Raw genomic sequence first — 10,239 nt, 5'->3', positions numbered from 1 at the left:
CCTATAATGTTTTGAAATGAATGATGACCTTCCAAGATTCAAATGTATTTTTTATGAACATAAAATTTGTTAATATGGTTCTTAGTAACATGTTTTATTTTGGGGTCATATTCATTTGACAAACACATCAAAAGTTATAGCTCATGGAACCTCAGCTTAGTCAGATGACTTGACTGGTCAACTTTTCAAAGTCAAACTTCCAATCTTGATGAATAAATGATTGAGGGGCCTCAAATAGTCTCATATATGCATAAAATGATAAATGAAAGAACTTCCCTTGATTAAATTTGATCAGAGGTTGAGATTGCTTCATGGGCAAGGCACAGTCAAAGCATAGTGAAATTAGGGTTTCCCTAGGAAACAATCTTCAAGCCCTTTGGGTTATCTTGATCAAATTGGAAAATTGAGATACTTGGGAGACAAATATGATGATTAGGAAATTTTTTGACCATTGTCATGCCTTTCCTCACCTTCATCTAGCCATTGCATTGGGCTTAGGAGCCTCCTAGTAGCATTGTGGAGCACATGACCACTTGAGATTCAAAACAAAAAGAGTTAGTGACATATTTTTGTGCTTTTGGTTAGTAATTAAATAAGAAAATAAATAACATTCAATACAAGCATTCTTGGTGATCTCAAATCACTCAAACAAGTCCCAACCCTAGGGTTAAGGAGCCAAACATGCTATGATCCTTGAGGCAATGCATTTGTGCAATATCATGATGCCATGAGGGATCTTAGGGTCAAAATTAGGGTCTTACAGATCTTATACATGAACATGATACTTGAATGGACTTGAATTTGCTATGATAAACTTGAACATGTATGACTTGAATTAACTATGATCATGACTTGGACAAAAGTAAACCAAAGACCCACAAACGAAACATGAAATAATGACACAAGAACATTTGAATGAAACTTGGAAGAATGACACAAAATAGGATATGACCAAACACTAAGCAATGACAATGGCCTGAAGTTGCATTGACCAGATGAAATAGTCCCAAACAAAGCATGATATTGGGCCAGTCATGAGGATGACCATATGAAATAGGCTTAGGCAAGCTATGAACTAGGCACTAGGTATAATGGTGACCTAGATGAAAGACCATGGATGGAAGCTGATAAAGATGGTGGGACCAAAACCTTAACCTCAAACCAATGGACATAAGCACAAGATGAAAGGAATCAACACCAGGAAACCAACATCATTGGTCATGAACAAGTGAATATTAGGTGAAGTCTTAGGACCACATCCTCCTTGATTAGGGTTTCAATGAGGCATACCATTCAAACAAGGTCTTTGAATGAATCAAGATGCTTCACAAGCAGATCTTCAATGTATGAGCCCTCCATTAGGGTTTCACTTTCCCTATGAACAGATGAAGAGCTAAGTCATACCTTTAAGGAGTTTGATTCATAAGCAAACCATAGCTTTTCCAACCACAAGCTTTGAATCTATGATAATCAATTATCAAGTGTCAACCATGAATGAGTAATGCACATGAATGAAACATGAATGTATACAGATGGATCTCGAGTCGAAGGTTGGATGAAAAAATGAAAAAGGGAGGGAAATTTTGGGGTACGACACCCATACCTCCTCTTCCGACAAGATGCGAGGGGGCATGTGGACCTCAGCGCAATGTATTCTTCTGTTAACATTCGATATAAGGACGTCTAATGATCTAGAAGAAGAAGTCTTTTCATCAGAGATGGGTATAATTTTAGGCCCTACATGATCACTACTAAAAAAGGGTGAGGAGAATCAGGGGATACCCCCCGATGTAGAAGAAGATGACGTTTCAACTTTAGAGTCACTCACTAAATCAATGATACTATAGTTCATCATGACTAGAAAACAAGAAATACTGAAGGTAAGTTTGAGTTAGAAGGGTATCTGGTTATGAGTGATTGATGAAGCAAAATGAATGAAAGAAGGCAAAACCTTTAAGGAAAGCACTTATCGCTTCTAGTGGTACTCTCGGGGATGAAGAAACGAAGACATTTTTTTTTTGAAAAGTAACCGTAAAGTTTGAAAGCTAAAGGTTATGAAAAAACATCCAAATATTCAACTCACTATACTTATATGCATTAGTAGATGAATTGTCAAGACTCGTTATGGAAATAAATCACAAGACCAATGCTAGATTTTCAATCATGAATACATGCCAACTCAAGTGCACTCAAGCATTTTATAAATTACGTCATACTCTAATGAGTGTGTTGATGCTCTAACCAATATAGGTTGTTTGTTAGATCGATATTGTTTTCTTGAAATCTTTTCTTTAATCAGATTGAACATTTGTTACAAAAGAAAAATCACAAGAGGCATTTTAGGAATTATATAATTTTGATTTTAATCTTAGTATTGATTTTGTGTCAAAGTGTGTAACCGAGAAAACAGGGGGTGTAACCAGCATAAATGCAAATTTTAATGATTCATCTTTTATTTTTTTTATATTTTTTATTATTTTTCATCTTAGATGTTCAAATTCAGTATTCCTTTCTTAATCGATAATTGAAGACAAATCCCAATTCCCCCGTTGTTCCATTTCAGCAGCTCCATAATCGAAAGTCCTCCACAGTGTCCAGCGATTCGGTACGTTACAGTATCACTCACAGGATAACCTCTTATTTTCCATTCAAAGATTTATCACTTTTTTTTTCTCTCTTTCTTCCGATTAAATTGCACTCTCTTTACACATGCAAAGTTTACTACTTTCAATAGATTAACCTAAGTTTGTAGTTTAATTTCTCTTACCCAAATATTCTACGGTTATCTATGTTCTATTATAATTATAGTTTTATCTTTTTGTTTTTCAGTTCCCTATTTTTTTCAAGAGAAATTATGCTTTTTTTGTGTATGCAAAAAACTACACATTATTCTGCAGTTTCTGTTTCAATTTGTTTCATATGCATGATTGTACAATTCTTGTGTAGCTTATGTGGTTAAGTGATTGGTTAGGGTTTATGTGGCTTTAATATCATTTAGGTTTTGTGTTATTCACACAGAAATTTTTCCAGAAACAATGAGGCGACAGGGGCAGTATGGTGATGCATCTGCCAATAGTTATGGGGCTTCCCAGATGCATCATCCTCATCATCATATGGCTGGTCAAAGGGTGGAAACTAAGTCTGGTAATTTCGAAGGGCGGCTAGAGGCGTTCACTCCAGAAAGAGACAATCCATATCCGAATTCTAAGCCTGAGGGTCAGTGGAGATGGGAATCGGATGAATCGAAGATGTCTAATCCTATGACGTCTCACATGTTTAATGAAGGTAAGTGTTAATCGTTGTTTCCTCATGCTTGCTTATGCTCCACTAACCACTTTATTCATGCTTATCGTATTCTTTGTAACCCTTGCTATGAAAGCTGATCTTGGTGTGAATTTTACGTTGCCTAAACTATCCTACTTTTTAATTGTTAGAGCATTGGTTACCATGTCTAAAATGCCTAGTTAAAGGTTTTTCACATATATATAAAAACAGTTTTTGGTTTCTGAATCTTAGGGCAACTTTGCATGTTCAGGTCAAGGGGGTGATGCTTCAAGGTCCTATTTTCAAGGGCAGAGGCCTGATCCTAAATTAGCTTTGCAGAGCCGGAGCAACAGTGATTCCAGATCTCAGGCCCATGGAGAAGATATAGACGTTAGATATGAAGGAAATCATTCATCACAAACTTTTGAAGGTCTTGAGCAGAATTTTCATGATGACATTATTAAACTGACTAAAGAACAGCAGGATGTTGAAGATGCAGAGCATGCAAGGCACAGAGAGGTTAGCGTTAAATGTTAACAGTATTATTTTTCACTCGGTTCTTTAAATACCCAAAATCTGCTACACAATTGTCAACCTTGGTGTCATTTTTTCTTTTTCTTTCAAATTAGATGAACAAATAATCATGCAATACCTTTGATGGATTGAGTACAGATCAGGCTAGGTTAACATAAAAATACTTTTTGGGGTTTCAGCATACTGAAAATAGGAGAAACATAATGAGCCATAGAGAGTTTAGACTGCTTTCGCAGATATTTAGTTTTATAAACAAATGATCATCATTAATAAAACTAATTATGTTATGGTTGAATAACTATTTTTCAGGTTATGAAACTTATTCCTAATTTCATATTATAACTTCCCCTGCACTCATTTGAAGACTTGTCTTATCATGATTTCTAGACAGAAGTTTGAAGGGTTTTTAAAACCTAATTCACCGTATTAGGGTATCTGACCTCCCAAAAGGGTCTTACTTCATACACATTTTTCTGTTGCTGTATCGTCTCAAACAACGAACTCAAACTCAAAAAGTGTCAAACAAAACAATAAAAGCTAGTAAAAAACACCAAAAATACTTGATCTTCAGACTAAAAATAATCTTCTGCTCCACTCCCTTCACCATCCTAATTATTAAGATATCCTATATCTCTTCCAGAGGTGGCACATCATCAATGTCATCCTCTACAACATTAACATCATCTTCAAAAGGTTTTGCAGTGCCATTTTCCTCCACAATCCGACTTCACCAAGATGTAACTCTTCAGGTGGTCTTCGAAATTGCTTCTTTTTGTCCAAATTTGCATTTGCCATGACAAAAATAACATTATTCATGGTTTCTTGCTTCAGACGATTTCTTCCTTTTGCATGGCTCCAATTGCATACAAATGCAAATATGATAAGCAAACTAGTATGTATTTTACAATTCAAATCGCGATTTGAATCCGTTGTAGTTAAAATTGCAATTTGAATTGTAAAATCGTACGATTTTGCGATTATTATTGCTCTCAACAATTATGAGTACACCTGGAATCTTATTTATGTGGAATCATGTATAATTGGCCCTGTTAATTGTGGAATTGTATAATCTACGATCTTTGAATCGATTCTGCAAGTTTGGTCGCATTAGTGAAATAGGAGTGATGTTGCTTGGAAGTACGGAGTTTTTGTTAATGGAGATGCTTTAAAACTGAAGTGTAACTTTTGTGAGAAAACCATATTAGGAGGGGTTTATCAACCTAAGCACCACTTGGTTGGAACAGGCCAAAATGTTGGAGTTTGCAAGGGTCTTGTTACTCATGAAATAAAGCAGGTAATGCTCCAGATTGTTTATAGCTTGGAAGAAAGATTGATTAACAAAACAGCTATTGCCAATGAAGATGATTGTGTAGAAGTTACTGAAAAGTGGAAAAGTTGTGAAGTGGAGGGTGTTGTTAACCACCCCAAAAATATATTTAAGAGGGCATTTGGATATCAACCCACAATCAATAATGTGTTTTAAGAAGGAATTGAAAGGAGATGCATATAAAGATATTGCAAGTTTTTTCTATAATAATGCCATTGCTTTCAATGTGGCAAGGAGAGAAGAATTTTGTGTTATGCTTCAATCTTCTGCAAAGTATGTCTTACGATTTCAGCCACCATCATACCATGACATTAGAATCAAATATTTAAAGCAGGAAGTTCAAACCACAAATGATGCATTTGCTGTCCACCACTGTTATCCATTATCGACCATGGTGGTGCCATGGTAGATGTTCGTGGTGGTTTTTGGGCTCACTGCAATGGTAATATCAACCGATATTGTGGGTTTTTCCACCATAATCTGCTATGACGGCACCACAAAGTGGCCAATACAGAGGGATTTTGGTGACCGGGCTTAATTCTCTTTGCAACATTGTACTTAGATTTAAGGTGCCTTCATGAGAGCAGGGGATCTTTGATTAGAATATTCACAAGTGACCAGTGAAAGACCAACAAGTTTGCAAAGTCAAGCGTGGAAAATTTGTTAAGGATATGGTTTTGAACAAGGATTTTTGGAAGGGTATTGTTATTAAGGGTGCAAATCCTCTAATCAAAGGCGTTCTGGTTATTTTCTTATCGGTGTATGGCAGAAAAACCTAAACTGGGTGGGAATGCAGAAAACTGAGGGATTTGTGTGGTCTTGTGACATTTGCCAACAACAAAAGTATGCAGCCACCACCTCTGGTAGTTTGCTACAACCTCTCCTCATTCCTGATGTCGGTTGGAATAACATTTCCTTAGATTTTATCACAGGGATCTCTAAATATAAGGGGTTCAAGCAATTCTACTGGTAGCAGCAGGGGTAGCTGAGTTAAGTGAGAGAGATGAATCTTTAACCCCGCTCAAAACCTACTAGGCAAAGGCTCAAGCCCAAATGCAGAAATAGGCGGATAAAGAGAGGCGGGATTTAGCTCAATCTGTTTGGGAGTGGGTGTATCTTAAGTTGAGATCCCACAGGTAGCATTGTGTATCTAAAAGGTTCCATCAGTAGCTAAGAGCTTGTTTTTATGGACCCTTCCAAATTATGGCTAGTTGGGCATACACCCGGTTTCATGCATCCCAATTAAAGAAAGTTGTACGAAATCTTCAAATGCAAGGAGAACTTCCAAAGAAGTTAGTAGAGGTTCTGGTGGAGGCAGAAGGCAAGCTTGAGGAGTTTGTAGGCAAAGGGCTGGTCGCGGGCCAAGTATTTACCAAATGAAAGAGAGCAGCCCAAGTTTGGACATGTTTATCACAGAAGGCACCTCAATAAGAGTTGGTTAACTGAGCTGGCGTTGGTTGGCCCAGGCGAATATGTGAATCAGTAGGTTGTTCTAAAGAGTAATGAGTGAGGAAGGGATTATGCATAGTTGTCAATTCCGGATAGTGGCACAGAACTGCGGACCCCAAAAGTGGGATAATGGAATAACGTATAGCGGTATGACCGCAGTTTGATTATTTTTTGGACGGATTACATGAATATATACATAATATTTAATGTAAAGTTCAACAAATAACTCAACTCATTAAAGATTCATAAATCAAAGCACATGTCTTAGTAAAAAAGCACTCATAAATCAACAAATCTTAATCAAAAGATTTAATCAGCATTAATCAAAGCATCCCTAAAACCAACAAAACTCTAGGAAATAAAGAATCATATGGAAGTCTTCAAGTCTCCAACACTTACAATACTAAATATTAAAATTCAAACTAGCATAGAAGCAAATTGCTTATAAGTATGATGATGGTGTAGAAGATGTTGCCATGAGTCTAAAAACAGGGGAAGAAAAAAAACAGGAACAGTGTAGCTCAGAACGAAATCAGAGGATAAAAAGAAAAACAAAGGAAGAAAAAACAAGGAAAAATGTGAATAAAAGAAAGAAAGAGAAAAGAAACTATGGATGAAGAATGAAGTGCAGAGAGGAGGGCAATGTTATGATGCAAGAACGAGATTTGTATGATGAAACAACGGCTGTATTTACAAAAGGAGAAGAGAAACGATGGATGAAGGTAGGCTAGGGTTGAGTCTCCACTTAAATTTGATGGAAAAGCCCAAGTTACCCTTTAAACATTTTAAAATTAAGACACAATTTCGGCTTTTCAGAGGGGAAAATGATAGCGGGCCAGAAATCGCTCCAGACCAGGAACTCCTCTGCCCCCGTGCCCTGCACTTTGCCCTATAGCGACCTCTATTTGATTCTGCTCATGTAGATCTCTTTTTATTGCGGCTGGCCACCGCACCGCTCCGCCTCATAACTATTGATTACTCTGGGATTATCTAGCATTCTGTTAGTGAGAGAATTGGAATCACCGATGAATTCTTGGTTAGAAAGAAGAGCATTATAGATCAAGCTGATAGTTTTTCCTATAAGAGACCTTAACATTTTCAATTGTTATTTTCTCTATAATCAATACAATTCAGAAATACCCCTGTTATTCATGTATTAATCCCCATCACTACTTAAGAGGATATATGTACTTAAAAAAACAAGTACTAGTATCAGATACAGGTCCTCCTGCAGAACCCTCCATTGGCATCATTTGAACTTTAAACTATAAACTGAGTTATACTTTTGTCTGATCTTGATACATGTAGTTAAATTCACCTGTCAGTTGAATGTCAACACCGAGTCTAGTTCTGCAACCTGCGGCTTTCCTGTCTTGTGTTTATGAAATCCATGCCACTATGTTGTATAATTGTATAAATTGAGGTTAACCAAGATAATTCTTATCTATGTTGAAACTGAGTATTTTTATGTATTCTCAAAAACTATATTTGAATATCTTTAACGAATTCCATTTTATTTGCCATGTCAGAATATAAATGCAATCAATACTCAATATGAAGAAAAACTGGAAGCACTCCGAGCTCGGCATGGAAACCGTAGGGCTGAATTTCTTCAAAGAGAATCACGCGCTAGACAACAACAGTATGAGCAGATCATTCGGGATCCTTACTCCTCCAGTAGTGGCATGACACCCAGAGACTCTCATGCTCACAACAATGTTAATGCTCCCGCTTCCGTTGGAGAACCCCAACGAGGCTATTCCGCTGATCACTTTGATCCCTACAGAGAGCAATCTCGATTTCTTGGGAATACAAGAGATCAAGGATTTGAACCTAGAGGTCCTTATCCTGGCGGACGTGTCTATGACACCGGTTCACGTTACTACAACTGAGTTTGACCAAAAATTCACCTCTCTTGTTCGGTTTGTACTATGTGCAATTTAAACTGCATACATGCATTTGGATGTAGGGTGACTAGAATGTTTGTGAAATCAAGAATTTTATTATATTTGAGAACAACTGCATAAAACCACATTTAGTTAGGAAGTATGGCATGACTGAATTAACTTGTTGTAAACTTGGGTTAGGCTAAATTTGTATTTATATTTGTGTAAGATGTCTTTGATTGGTTATGATATTTTTGTTTTAAAAACGATCATATTCATTTTCTTCAGTTTGGTAATATGTTTAGAGGAAAGTGGGCAAGGAGAGTTAGGAACTTAATTTGGTTGTGAAATATGTTTAAGGAAGTGGGCAATGAGGGTAAGGCCAATGGTCTCCATTATAGTAGTGATTGGTTTCTAAATCCAGTTGGTGCTTAGTTTTGGTTGTAAGATACTTTTGTAATATTGATTTTGAGTATGTGTCATAAATGTTAAGGGCCTATTTATATAAAACAAAATTCTAAATTATACCTTCAAAATATAAGTCACACATATTTTCTGAAGTTATTTATTTATACATTTTACATTATATTATTCACACATATATATATTGTTTTTATTTGACAATAAAAACGTAATCTTCATGTATGTCTTGTTAATGTCTTTCTATCATCAATGTTGATGAAAATAAATGCAATAATCAAACCATCGAAACTTCAATAAAATTAATTTAAGAAGATATGGCTGCAGTAAATAATCAAAACACATCTATGCATTTTCGATTGTAACTTGTTTGATATACATGGAACAATTATTCAAAAGAGTGATCATATGTTCTTTTTTTAAATCTATAATTTTAAGTCTGAACAAATAATAGGAAAATGACATTTTTAATTTAAGAGATGAGATGATGACATTTTTAATTCAAAAATCTTTAATTTTCTAAATAGTTAGCCTCATAGTTTTGAAGAAGTAAAGTAGAAAAATAAAAATGTCATTCCCCTATTATTTGTTCATAGACTTAAAAATATAGATTAAAGAAAAATATATGATCACTCTTTGAATAACCTTAATAGGGTTGAAAAGGAATTTCATGTGACTTAAAATTGATTACATGGCTTAAAAATAGTGTTTCAAAAGAGGTAAAATAGAAAAATAGTAATATTTTAAATTAGTTAGCCTCAATAGTTATATGTCAACTCAATTGAAGAAGTAAAATAACCTCAAAACTTTGAAGAAGTAAAGTAGAAAAACAAAAGTATTTTATATATAGACTAATTTTTTGTTTTTATAGTATTTAAAAAAATGTTCTAAATTTATAACTAGTTTCATAAAAATGTAAAATTTGTGAATATGTTAATTTTATTTGTTAGAAATCATTAATCATAAATACAAAATACATGTCACAAGGGAACATGATTATATTTGTGTGAAAGAAAATAACATTCAGAATATAAATATTTCTGTGAACGAAATTAATAGTCATATACATGCAAAATGTTTTAGGCCGAAAATATTTATGTGTTGTAAAAAAAAAAATTGTAAAAAAAATAAAAGAAATAAATGACAATATTTTGGAAATGCGTTTAACTTGGAAAAAGTTAGTAAACTCATTTCAAATAGACAATGTTTAACTTGAACCTTTGTTTCATATTTATAAATAATAGATGTTGTTTTCTTTTACAAATATTGTTTTCTTTCACACAAATAGTATTTATAATTAATGACAGTTGGTTTCTTTCACACAAATATTATTTTCTCACACAAATAATATTTTTAATT

At 34.8% G+C, this 10,239-nt stretch overlaps 1 protein-coding gene across 2 annotated transcripts; it reads left to right on the top strand.

Moving 5' to 3' along the window:
• Positions 1–2,436: 2,436 nt before the first annotated feature.
• On the top strand, positions 2,437–8,747 carry LOC127101582 (uncharacterized). Of its 2 annotated transcripts, none has more exons than XM_051039033.1 (4): positions 2,437–2,605; positions 3,019–3,285; positions 3,536–3,783; positions 8,104–8,747. In XM_051039033.1, the coding sequence occupies exons 2-4, from the start codon at positions 3,036–3,038 to the stop codon at positions 8,464–8,466; spliced, it is 861 nt and encodes a 286-aa protein (XP_050894990.1). In that variant the 5' UTR covers positions 2,437–2,605; positions 3,019–3,035; the 3' UTR covers positions 8,467–8,747. The 2 variants fall into 2 exon arrangements, with proteins under 2 accessions (XP_050894990.1, XP_050894991.1); XM_051039034.1 differs by having other exon boundaries at positions 2,454–2,605; positions 3,031–3,285.
• The last annotated feature ends 1,492 nt before the right edge of the window (positions 8,748–10,239 follow it).

This window comes from Lathyrus oleraceus, chromosome 7 (genome assembly GCF_024323335.1).
Source record: "Lathyrus oleraceus cultivar Zhongwan6 chromosome 7, CAAS_Psat_ZW6_1.0, whole genome shotgun sequence".
Classification (NCBI taxonomy): Eukaryota; Viridiplantae; Streptophyta; class Magnoliopsida; order Fabales; family Fabaceae; genus Lathyrus; species Lathyrus oleraceus.
This window is presented reverse-complemented; position numbering and strand designations above follow the sequence as displayed.

Excerpts from the sequence above, each read along its gene's own strand:
- LOC127101582 (XM_051039033.1), top strand. The coding sequence starts at position 3,036 with ATGAGGCGACAGGGGCAGTATGGTGATGCATCTGCCAATAGTTATGGG. Across the intron at positions 3,286-3,535 it reads GTCTCACATGTTTAATGAAG|GTCAAGGGGGTGATGCTTCA; the intron begins GTAAGTGTTAAT and ends TTGCATGTTCAG. Across the intron at positions 3,784-8,103 it reads AGCATGCAAGGCACAGAGAG|AATATAAATGCAATCAATAC; the intron begins GTTAGCGTTAAA and ends TTGCCATGTCAG.